The 12,814-nt window shown below is 31.8% G+C and overlaps 1 protein-coding gene and 1 long non-coding RNA gene across 2 annotated transcripts; both read left to right on the forward strand.

Annotated features, from left to right (window-relative positions):
* The first annotated feature begins 3,512 nt into the window (after positions 1–3,512).
* LOC124452098 (uncharacterized protein K02A2.6-like) lies at positions 3,513–4,640 on the forward strand. Its single transcript, XM_047002689.1, has one exon. The coding sequence runs from the start codon at positions 3,513–3,515 to the stop codon at positions 4,638–4,640; it is 1,128 nt and encodes a 375-aa protein (XP_046858645.1).
* A 6,635-nt stretch (positions 4,641–11,275) lies between these two features.
* Positions 11,276–12,516, forward strand: LOC124450763. Its single transcript, XR_006950198.1, has 2 exons — positions 11,276–12,115; positions 12,199–12,516. It is a non-coding gene; the product is annotated as an uncharacterized LOC124450763 (long non-coding RNA).
* Positions 12,517–12,814: the final 298 nt, after the last annotated feature.

The raw sequence follows: 12,814 nt of genomic DNA on the forward strand, positions 1-12,814 counted from the left end.
CTTTCTTCTAAAGTGCAGAATTCGTGTTGTAAAAAATGGCGGCCACTTACTAGAAAGTTATCAAAACGAAACGGACTTTAAGGACTAAACGAAATTAAAGTAGACTCAAACGTCCTCATGTAGATCAAGTTTAAGTTGCCGAATTCTAAGGTTTTATTTATCCTTCATCAGTATTTTACAGATTTTGATTATAAATTTAGAACAACCCCCTACCCATAGCAACAAGGGAAGCGTACATGAAGGTAGGAGAGGGAGGAATGCCTCCACTTTTTTATCATCAAGCATTTTATAGGGAAAAATTTAACGTCAACATACATTTTATATTCTCGTGTTATTAACTTTTGTGGTGAACATCTGTTCAAAACAGCTATGTAAAATAGTTCTCATTGTTATGTCAAAATAACATACGCTTTTACTAATCCTCTCTTCCGAAACACCCTTCCATTACGCTGTACATATACATATATGTTATAAAATCCTTCCTTTAGTCATACTTAAGGCCTAATGTCTAACGTTATAAATATTTCTATTAACATTAATAAAGTCAGTCTTGAACTGGAATTGTTTCTGTTATTCTCTCGGTAAGCTACACTTACCAAGGGGCTTCCACAGGAAAGTGTTGTTTGGCCTATTTCAAATGTCGAATTTATATCAGCAGAATGTATTAAAAACAAAAGAATATTAGGTATTGAAATTACTCAGTATCTTTTTTTAAATCTGATTAAGTTTATAATCAGTTTTTACAAAACCTTCTCTTACGTTAAAAAATGCTTTGTAAGGTATCTGGGAATGTTTGTGATGGAAAATTTTGTAAATACTTTATTGGGCAATTTATAGTCTTCCACACATCCTACCTCAACACCATGTATTGAAAGCTTGCAGCAAATATTATATACTGATCTTATCGATAGGTTAACTGCTACTGTTGACAGCTGTAAACAATAAAAAATACGTGACATGACAAAACCAGTTTGTTTAGAGTCATTTTATAAGAGTTATTTTTCAGAAAGACTTACATAAAATAGAACTTTTGAAAGATTGTTTTTTTTTAGAAATTGCTAATAGCCTAGCAAATGGTTGAAAATAATAACCTAATAATTCTCAAAAGAACTGTTTGAATCCAGAACGCTAACCCAACAGTTCTTAAAAGGGTGTTTTATAGCTTGAAGACATGAAAACTGCTTCTCATTTGTCATCGTCAGCCAAATTAAAATTCTCCAATTAATATGATTAAGACAAATAATTTCGTAAAAGCACTATTGCTAATGCGCATTTAATATACACGACAATTTTTTTTAAAAATAGATTTGTTTCGACATTTTAAGTCTTAAACTTCTTAAATCACTTCTTAAATCTCACTTATGTAAAACATACTATTGACCCTCTTGCTTCAAAATCAATGCCGACACCTCATTCACCCTTAAAATCAAAGAAGCACTCTACATTAGCAAAACTAACCCTGACTTCAATGTTCAAGTTTTTATATTCAATACAATATTTAGTTTAAAAAAGGCTCGGACGCTCTCCTTAATTTATCATACTTCCTTTTTATTGTTGTAATTTATGTATCATATTACTTTTATATAAACCTTGTATCACTTATTATTTCACTCATACTGAAGATGGCATCATGAGATGTCGAAACATGTCTATTTTAAAAAAACTTGTCGTGTGTATTAAATGTGCATTAAGACAAATTATGTGAATCAGGATATGGTGAAGATTTTAGATGCAATTCTGGTGAATGTGAAGTGGATGGATATGATGAATTTTAATGAAACAGATATGATGTGTGATTAGCAGATGGAATAGTAGAATGAGTTGAATTAGAGTGAGATGGAGCAAGTAAGTCTGGATCAAATGTATTCAAACCTGATAAATCCTATTCTCAATGATTGGAGTCATTCAAATTAGTCGAATCAGAATCAGGTCGATCTGATACAGATAAATTTAATTCAAAATCTTAATCTGAATCAAAATCTTGTTTGATGAACCTGTCGAAACTAATTCTGATAAATCTGAATCTAAAGGTTATGATAAATTTTTCATTCAATTCTAATTAATCAGATGAATCAGAATCAGGTGGATTAGGTGGATCTCGTAGATCTGATGATTTAAATCAGATATATATTGTGATTCTGTTGAATCCAATTCTATTGAACCTGAATCTAAAGAATTTTGTAGGACAAATGTTGTAAATCAGAATCTGGTAGATCAGGTGGAACTGATGGTCCAGATTTAGACGTATTTGAGTCCGTATCTGATGAATCTAAAAATCAGAATCATAGCAAATTTGGTGAATATGTTGAATTCAATTCTGATGAAACTGAATCAAATAGATCTTAGGATTCTGTTTAGTCTATTTCTAATGAATCTCAATGAGTCAAAATGGTCTGTATCAGATGAATTTGAATCGGATGGAAATGGTTAATCTGTTGAATCCAATTTAGATAAATGTAAATTGTATAGATATGATGAAACAGAATAAGACAAAATGGTGAATCATGAGCAGTTGGAACGGTAAAATTATATTTTCATGGAACAGTGAATCAAAGTCAAATGGAAATGATGAATCTAGATCAGATAGATCAAGGAAATTTGATTGAGATGAATAGGAAACTGAACTGAAGCAAAAATCAGACAAATTTGATTTTAACAAAATATTTGAGTGAGAATGTGTTATATGCAGAGGGTTAGAAGATATACCAGGCAAACTAGATGGATCTTATGAATTTGAGTAAGTTGGATCTATTGAATTAGAATCAGATTGAATTGGTGAGCCACACAAATCATGGGAATCAGATTCTGATAGATAATTACATTTAGTATCAGGTAAATACCAGGGGGATCATAACTAAGTGGATTAGGTTAGTCAGAATCAAATATGTCAAGTGAATTTTATTCGGGTGGATAAGGTTCAGCCAAACCTAGTAATTGAGAGAAATCTGAATTAGACAGAGTATTTGACGTGAAATCAAGCGAATCAGATAACGTAAAAAACGAGAAAGGTTAGGTGACTTGGAATGAGACTGATTTTGTGTTTTCAACTTGGATTGGTCCAAAGGCACTTAACAGATTGGTTTCATTCCAGATCAAGTGTTTCAGGAACCTCAGTATTACGTAGATTGGCTAACTTCTGAATTCAATATATTATTTGAATGTGAAATTAGTGGATCATCCGTTCTTTTTGTATGTTTTCTGGCTGTTTTCCTTTGATGATATGGAAGCGACATGCGCTATAATGCCCAATTTAAATGTTGACACCAGTTTTGGAGATACTAAAAAGTTGCGTATAACGGGAAAAAAATTTGGAGAGTAGTTCATTCTAATTTGGCGAAGATAATATTGTGGCATTGCATGCCTAATTATACTTATATGCTGTAATGACGTAGGTAATTCCTTATTTAATATGCATGAGTAATGCATATAAGAACTTGTACTTATGTAAGTTTGGATTAAATACAAGACTTATTACATGGTGGTAGCGTTTAGGAAAAGTTGGTTCTTATCGAATGGCAGAAGGATTTTCTAGGCCAACACGACTCTCGTTTGAAGGCAACGTTGCTGAGAATTTGCGTTGCTTCAAACAGAACTATGAAATATACATTGTTGCTGCAGGACATAGTCGGAAATCAAAGAAAGAAAAGTCATGCATCCTCTTAAATCTAATGAGCTTAGAAATAGAAGCAGAAGTTAGAAAGTGTGATATCTGCAATGCCCATAAGAGTCATCAACAAAAGGAGCCTCTACAATCACATACTGTACCACATCGACCATGGAGTAAAGTTGGAGCAGATCTGTTTGAATTGAATGGTAGAAGCTATCTTCTTATGGTAGATTACTACAGTGGATTCTTTGAAATTGATTACTTGTTAAATACAACATCAAAGACAATTATCACAAAGATGAAATCTCAAATTGCGAGATACGGAATTTTCGAAGATCTTATAACAGATAATGGTCCACAATTCAGGAGTAAAGAATTTCGTGCATTCTCGTTACAGTATGGATTTAAACATACAACAAGTTCACCTGGATATCCAAAACGTAACGGCATGTCAGAACGTGCTGTGCAGACAGCAAAAGCAATCATAAAGAAAGCAAAATATGATAACACCGATCCTTATTTAGGACTCTTTAATTATAGAAATACACCTAGAGATGAAATTGTTGGCAGTCCAGCTCAACGACTAATGGGACGAAGAACTAGGACATTACTACCAATATCAGAGAAGTTACTTGAATTTCAACCATTAAACCCTGTTAATGTTCAAGAAAAATTGAAAATGTATCACGAGAAACAAAAAGAGTTTTATGATCGCAATGCAAAAACACTTCCACCATTAAAAGAAGGAGATAAGGTACGTATAAAAACAGAAAAAGGCTTCCAAAAGGAAGGAATCGTGGAAAAATCGTTACTTGAGCCAAGATCGTATTTGGTTACGTCTGATGGTACCTACTATAGAAGGAATAGAAATCATTTATTAAAGATTAATGAAGAATCGACAAGTCAAAATACAGATAAGTCTTATAGTGAGAACAATAGATCTTATAAAAATTCTAATGAAAGTACTAACAACAGTAATATAAGAGCTCGGTATGGACGTCTAATCAAAAAACCTAATAGATATTCTTATTAGATAAAAATAAGTTAAAAAACATTTATAGTGTGAAATTATTTAAAAAAAAAACAAAGAAAAAGAGATGTGACATTGCATGCCTAATTATATTTATATGCTGTAATGACGTAGTAATTCCTTATTTAATATGCATGAGTAATGTTATAAGAACCTGTACTTATGTAAGCTTGGATTAAATACAAGACTTATTACAAGTATCAACAGTATTGTCTTGCTGCTGTCACGTATATTTTAACAAGCTAGTTCATAAAGGAAATCAAAGACGTATATAACTTAAAAAAGCGAAAGTTAACAATACTAAGATACCCAAAAAACGGTTCTCTTCAAAGTAAAACCTGGTTTTTAAGGCCGCTTTTTACTTCTAACTTATCGTACCGTAACGTATCAATTAAGACCATATCACTGTACGTCAATGCATAGGAAAGAGAGAAGTATGACATGTTCTGGAAGTGCAACCCATTGCTTTTGAGCACTATTATCAGCTCAAACAGAACAAAATTTATGTGCTTCCAACTGAAAGCGACCTTGTTCTAGCTTTACAATATGTCAAAGTTTGTTGATTGTTTCCCATATAAATTCAGATAAAATACTTGAATTTTTGCGATGGCGATAATTGATAATATATTGTGTCTATAAATGCGGAATACTTTAAGGTTAACCTAAACCTCTTGTATGTTATCACTATTCGATGTCATTTTTCGCTTGTGCTTACTACAATACCACCATTAATTACTATATCAATTAGACGTGATACACATGAGTGCTTGAAATAAACACTGGCGAAAATCACTGCATCTTCGAATAATTCTAAGTACCAGAGAATATTAACATCCAAAAGAATTGATGAGATTTGTACGCATGACATGCCTTCGTGCAGTTGAAAATATCCTTAAGCAATACAAGTTTCACAAGACACAACTTTTAAAATGATGCAAGATATTGTTTTTTGTTTTGTTTACATGCTGTGTGGGAAATATCAAATTCAAAGAGATTGCAAACACAGCTGTTCCATAAATAACTGAGGATTTTTTTTTTATAAATCCTTGTGTATACTCCAAAGCAGAAATTCAATACATCGGTGTTTCAAAGGAGGACCAGCTATTTTCGATAGACTTGATCACTATTGATTTGCTTTCAACTACATCTCACGACCTCCTTTCCCGACTTTGCGTGCGGTCAGTCAATATTCACTATCACACGTATAATAAAAATTAATGTCCAACATAAAGTTTTAATTAGAGCTATGTTGGGCATTAATTTTTATTATACGAATTGGATTTCCGCTCCGCACGTCTCTCGCTACTATTTTAAATTACAATATCAATTTGATTTAAGAAACGTGACAGCTCGTAGTAAACACTGTCAATTGTGATAGGCACTGCATCTTTCATCGAATGAATGTAAAAGATTACCAATGAATTAAATCCATAAAATTATCACCACTCATGAAAAATGGCATCAAATAGTTGAAAATATCCTTAAACGATAGTTTAGATTTCTATAATCTTTTGTTTACACTGTATGTGTTATTTACTAATAAATAGAACTGAATTGGAAACTAGACAGCAGTTTTTAAGTATAAATTAAGTTATGAAAATGTTTTTCATGGTTATTGTATTTCATATTCTATAAAATATTGAATATACTGCATAGTGCACAAACGAAAACGCTAAAATTGCTACATATGTTTTAACGTAAAACTCTTAAAATTTCTTTGAATTGCAGTAGCTAAAAGGCATTTGGAAACGCAAAGATCTTTAAAGACGAGACATTAAATTCTGAAAATATTGATATTGTAGCTTTAAACTTTTTTGGAAAACAAATCAATTAAAAACAAGCATCATTTATACATTCAAAATATATTTTTATTGTTATTCTAGATATTTCTGTAATACAGTCATGAAGCATTTCAATCGTCTTACCTTTATCAATATTCAATCGTATGATTTAAACATTCAACGTGTCATCTTCATTTGAATAGGTGCAACACAACTTTTACTGAATAATCTGCTATTACAATTTTTAGTCGCAAATTCTAACTTTGTCTGTCCTTTAAGAGGAACTGAAGGTGGTTTAGTAAACATTCAATGTCACATCGAATACGTTGTGGAACAGCCTGTCCTCAAACATCTGAATGTTGTTTCTATAATGTCGTAGTAGCACAAAAGTCATTAGACGTTTAAATTAAATACAACATATTTAAAAATAAATCTACTTCTTCATACTTAGTGCCAAGTTTAGTGCAAAGTTAGTAATATTATTCACGCAGGGTGTTCTACTAGTTTGTTTAGTTTAGGTTTACGTTTTTATAAAGGGTTTCTTTGCGTTTAATGACGAAAGGATTTTGAGCAGTGTCTAAGATGCAAAAGCAAGATTGCGTGTAATTGGTTTTGCAATGTGGTTACGAGAGTATAGGTTATCAAAGATGTGTAAGTTTTTGTCCGTAGTTGTGTGCTCTTTAATCCGTGTCGGGAAAGATGGCGGGTGGTCTCCCCAATGCACCTTAAAAAAATTTCACATATATTTTCATAGATGAAATGTGTCAATTTCACATAAGTTTCACATATCATTTCATATATAAAATCAAATGAGAAATTTTCTTAAGGAGTGCATTGCTGAATTACATCCAGCTTAAAAAATTTACAAATCACGTTGCATTTTAAAACAGTGGGAATCGGATCTTTGAAGATGAGCTTGTTTATAAGTTTAACAAAATAAACACAACACTGTTTATTGCATATTACTCTGTATCTACGTAGGCATTCTTACTCAATTTGCACCAAAAACTGGCTCAAAAACATGCAGAAAAATGTTTGCTTTAAAAAAGAATTTTGCTCATTTAAAATTATTGACGAGAATATAGTCTTCAAAATTTATGAATATAAGAGGCGAAAGTCTTATTTTTTTACACATTGAACTAACTTATATTGCACATAACATAATTATTTTATTACATTCACTGATATATTCTTCTCCTATCTGAGGATACAAATTTCACAACCTCCATTTCTGACCTTACGTGCGCTCGGTCATTATCACTGGGCATTATACTGATACACTAATTACAATACAATTAAACTTGAGAGACATGACTGCTCAGACTGAGCCCCGGTGATAAGCACTGCAGCTTACATCGAATGAATGCAAAGAATTACCAGAGAATTAGCATCCAAAAGAAATCATTTGTACACATAACATGCCTTCATTCAATTGAGATATCCTTGACGATATAGTTCAGTAACGTTAGTGGTAACGAGACATTAGAATATCTTTGAGTTGTAGTAAAGCCATAGAATGATGAGGATAATTCATATATTGCATCATTCTTCAAATTAATTTGTAAAATTCCATTGAATTAAAATCTAAATAATCATCTGTACGTTTCTGAATATACACTCAAACGATGATTATTATTCATTTACATAGAATTTGGCAACATTTAGATAGTTGTTGTTCAGTGAATAATTGAAGATTTGAAAATGCTTTCATGTATATATTGTATTTAATATTCTAACAATAATAAAATAGAGCACAACTTTTGTTACCTATGCTTAAACGGAATCACCCATAAAATGCCTTTAAGTTTTAATAAAAGCCAATTGGAGACGCAAAGACATAAAAACAAAAGTGACAATTTTATCTTTAATCCTTAATTGGTGCATGCATCCAAATGAAATAAAACATGAGCATCTACATATATCTTCAAAATAAATTTTTACTGTGTTATCAATATGTTTCTGTAATACAAACATAAGGATATAAATAGGTTAACCTTTTAGCGTTATATAAGTCTTTCGTTTGAGCTCCGAGCGTGAGTCAATGTAGTAGAAAGCTATTGAGTTTTTGTGATTATTTTATTCACTAGCGAAGAAATTATCTACAACATTTGTGAGTATTCTCACTTTTTCAATTAATATACAGGCTTTTTATACATTTAGCTAAACAATGTGCAGTTTTTACGAGGCGGATAATGTACGTAAAACTAGGATAGGCTATTTCCTTTGATGTGAATATATTATTCTAGACAAAATATTATACATACGTGATGTACGTAATACAACCTTCATCAATATTCAATCGCACGATTAAATCAATTGATTCGAACATTCAACGTGTCACTTTTATTTGAATAGGTCTTATACAACTGCACTGTATCACATATACATATGAGACTACAATCTTTTGTTGCAAATTATAATCTAGTCTTTCCTGTGAGAGAAACCGAATGTGTTAATACATTCAGTGTCAAAGCCAGTAAATTGTGGAACAGCCTTTCTTCAACTTGCACAAGGAAGTTGTTTCTATAATTTCGTAATAGCGCAAATATCGTTAGACATGTCGAATGAACGACAACTTTTACAAGCAAACATGTTTCGGTATACTTTATGCCATCTTAAGAGCAAAGTCACTAAAGATCTCAGAGAAATTCTGCAAATTCTAAACGTCGTCAGATTTCGAGGGGAAGCATTTTTGTTTATATACCCTTGAACATACATCAGAAACAGAAATTCATTAAATCTGTATGACTCTTTGTTGTTGCATTTGGTGTTAAAAATCAGAACCAACTAATTTCGCTAGACTTACATTTGACTTGGTTACACCTACATTTTACGACCTCCTTTCCCGACTTGACACGCAGTCATTCATCGATCACACTGACATACTAATTACAATATAAGTTAGAATTGAGAGTCTTGACTACTAAGAAAAAACACAGTGACTAGTAAAGCACTGCATCTTTCTTCAAAAAAATGTTAAAGATTGCCAAAGTATTGGAATGAAAAAGAAATGATCGGAACTCTTAAATGCCTTAATACACGACTTGCTTTGTTTACATTTTACTGGCAGGCAGATTAGGTCGAGTGGTTTTGAATAACACAAGATAGTAGGTAAGTTTTAAAATTTGGAATCTGGAATCTTAAAATTTGGGAATCTTGGAATCTTTTGGTTTTATATCATAAAGTAATGTTTTTATTTACAAGCTCTAAAGACGCGTTCAATTTACAATTTCAACATAGTAATTTATGTTTATTGTTTTTGGTTGTGCGGTCTGGAAAATTTGTAGCTTTTATTGTATAAAACTTGAAATACATTTCGTACCTTTTATTTTTGCACATGTTTTTGAACTTATGATGATTCGACTTCATGTTAATATTTACAACAACATTCAGACTTTTTTGACAGGAATATTTAAAATTAAGAAAATAGGAGCACAAATGATCGGCTTAAACGGTTTACAACTTCAAATTGTAAGAGAATTTAACGGCCCTCAAAACTAATAATAATTCCTCTTTAAATATATTAACAACGCGTCGTTTTGTATATTTCGATAAGTATAGCAAACACCAATCTTAAATATCCAGAGCACCGGTGACATATTGTAATGTTGACAGCAGAGAACGTTGATTTATGGAGCACATTCGAGTGGGCATACATAGAAATAAAGAATTGTTGAGAATTTAACATCGACTTCTTTCAAAATTTTCGATGCAATAAAAGTGTTTTTTCGACCCGTGACTTTACCGGCGACATTTTACACGTGATATCTCTATTTATTGGAGTAAACCAAAACTTATGACTTTGTAGCATATGAGACTTATGGGTGAAAATATTTAGATGGGTATGTCTAATGAGCGGAGAAAATCACGTGATAAAATATGCAACTCGATATGGAATATTCTATAGTCTTACAAACATATCTATAGTCTTTGTCAGACTTAACTACGCCAGAGAAGCGCATGAGATTTTTTGTTTAAAAGGGCATTTTTAAAGACGATAATTTCAACGAGCACTTATTGATGACATGCTAGATTCGTCGGTGTATGGAGTTTGTTTTTGTTAACAGAGACTACGGCTTTATGTACGATGAGGGTTGTTGGTGAAAAGTAATTAATCAGTATAATAGCACAAATTGTAGCAAATGAATGAAACTAACTCACAATATTCGCTCTTATAACGTACAGGGTGCGAGCAATTTGCTTCGCATTTCTCTATGCCATTGTCGCTAATGCACCTTTGAAAACATACATGAATTACTACGTAGAAATTGTAAATTGAACGCGTCTTTAGAACTTGTAAATAGAAATATTACTTTATAATTTAAAACAAGAACATTCCAAGATTCCAGATTCCATGTTTTACAACTTACCCTAGAAAGTAGCAACAACCGTCAACCTCTCCTGGGATTAATCTGTCGCAGCAAAACGTAAACAAGGCAAGTCAACTATAGAGTTAAAAATATCCTCAAACGATAATTCAAATTTCTATAGATATGTTAGATTGTTTACGTTTTCCGGCAGGCAGATGTGGTCGAGTGCTTTTAGAGAACATCAGCAACAATGCTTAAACTCCTTTGGGATAAATCTGCCTGCTTATAAACGTAAATACAAAATAAAACAAATTCCGATGAGGGACATCTCGTTTCCTTGATATTAAAGATATAACAAGAGTTTGAAACTAAATAATGAGTAATATTTCGTCTTTATTCCAAAGACATCATCAGACTTATGGTTTACAATGCAGGCTGCCAAACTTTTATATATTTACAAGCGGAAATGGCAGTTATAACTCATGTATCAATGTTTTGTTTACAGTGTGTGTAAATTACAAAATTTATTGAACTATTTTTCGCAAGACTCACGGCTGATTTGCTATCACCTTCGTCTCACGACCTTCTTTCTCGACTTTGCGTGCGTCATAATAACCAGCTGTTTCGCTAATTAAAATATCAATTAGACTTAATAAAGAGACGTGACTGCTCATAGTAAACACTGTCACTGGTGATAGGCACTGCATCGTTCATCGAATGAATGTAAAAGATTACCAATGAATTAGCATTCAGAAAATTTATCACCACTCGTAAAATGGAATCACATAGTTAAAAATGTCCTTAAATGATAGTTTAAGTTTCTATAATCTTTTCCTATTTACTGTGTGTGTTATTTACAAATAAATAGAACTGAATTTGAAACTTGCCAGTTTTCTAAATATGAATTAAGATATGAAAATGCTTTTCATGGGTATTGTATTTCATAATCTATAACTCATAGAAAATACTACACAATGTACAAATAACAAACGCTAAAACTCTTAAAATGTTTTTAAAAGTGCAGTAGCTAAAAGCCATTTGAAAAGGTAAAGACCTAGAAAGACTTGACTCAGAATATGGATAGCTTTGTGGCAAACAAATCAAATACGTACGTGCACCTATTTATACGCTCAAAATAGATATTTATTGTTTTTCTAGATAGCTATTTCTTTAACACAATCATAATGAAGCATTTCAATGGGTAATGCGTAGATACAAGAGTAATATTTATTTATATTACTCCTATTTATAAAAGTGGTAGTGTAGATTAGTTGACCATGTTTATTTACTTGTAAAAATAGTATTTGATATTAAAATTCGTCTTGAATGTTAAATGTTATTATAGAAAAAACAAATGGAAATCTGAATAATAATTATAGCTATTCAGGTATACAGGTTAAAAGTGATGTTTAGATGTTGTACGTGTTTATTTAGGGTAGGTTAACCTTTTTTATAAATGACTTCTTTCAGTTTAAGCACGATGGGTATTGAGCATTGTCGAAGATGCAAAAGCAAGATTGTGTTCAATTGGTTTTACAGTGTGGTGAAGGAAAAAGCCAAAGTAGATTTTCGAAGATCTGTGAGTTTTAGTCCTTAGTTGCCTGCTCTTTACTGCGTGTCGAGAAAGATGGCAGGTGGTCTCCCCATTTTATACACGATGCTCAATTACATCCAACATAAAAAATTCATACACAACTTTGGATTTTAAAACAGTGGGAACAGGATTTTTGAAAATTAAGTGATTTTTAATTTTAACACTATAAATACAAGACAATTTGTTATTTTTAACTGCTGACGAGAATATTGTCTTCTTTAAAAACTTACGAATGTTAGATGCAAAGGTCTTACCTTTCAATACATTGAACTAACGTTTAATGCTCATAAAGTAATTGTCTTAGTATATTCATCGAAATAATTTTCTCCTATCTCACCATGCATACATATCTCAAAGCCTCCATTTCCGACCTTACGTGTCATAACACCCACTAATTACAGTATCAATTAGACTTAAATAACGTGACTGCTCAGAATAGGCACCGGTGTTAAGCACAGCATTAAATAATTACCAGATAATTAGCATCTAAAA

Source organism: Xenia sp. Carnegie-2017, unplaced genomic scaffold, assembly GCF_021976095.1.
Source record: "Xenia sp. Carnegie-2017 unplaced genomic scaffold, XeniaSp_v1 HiC_scaffold_24, whole genome shotgun sequence".
NCBI classification, from domain to species: domain Eukaryota; kingdom Metazoa; phylum Cnidaria; class Anthozoa; order Malacalcyonacea; family Xeniidae; genus Xenia; species Xenia sp. Carnegie-2017.

Bases quoted from the DNA above. Each gene is read 5' to 3' on its own strand.
- LOC124452098 (XM_047002689.1), top strand. From the start codon at position 3,513: ATGGCAGAAGGATTTTCTAGGCCAACACGACTCTCGTTTGAAGGCAAC.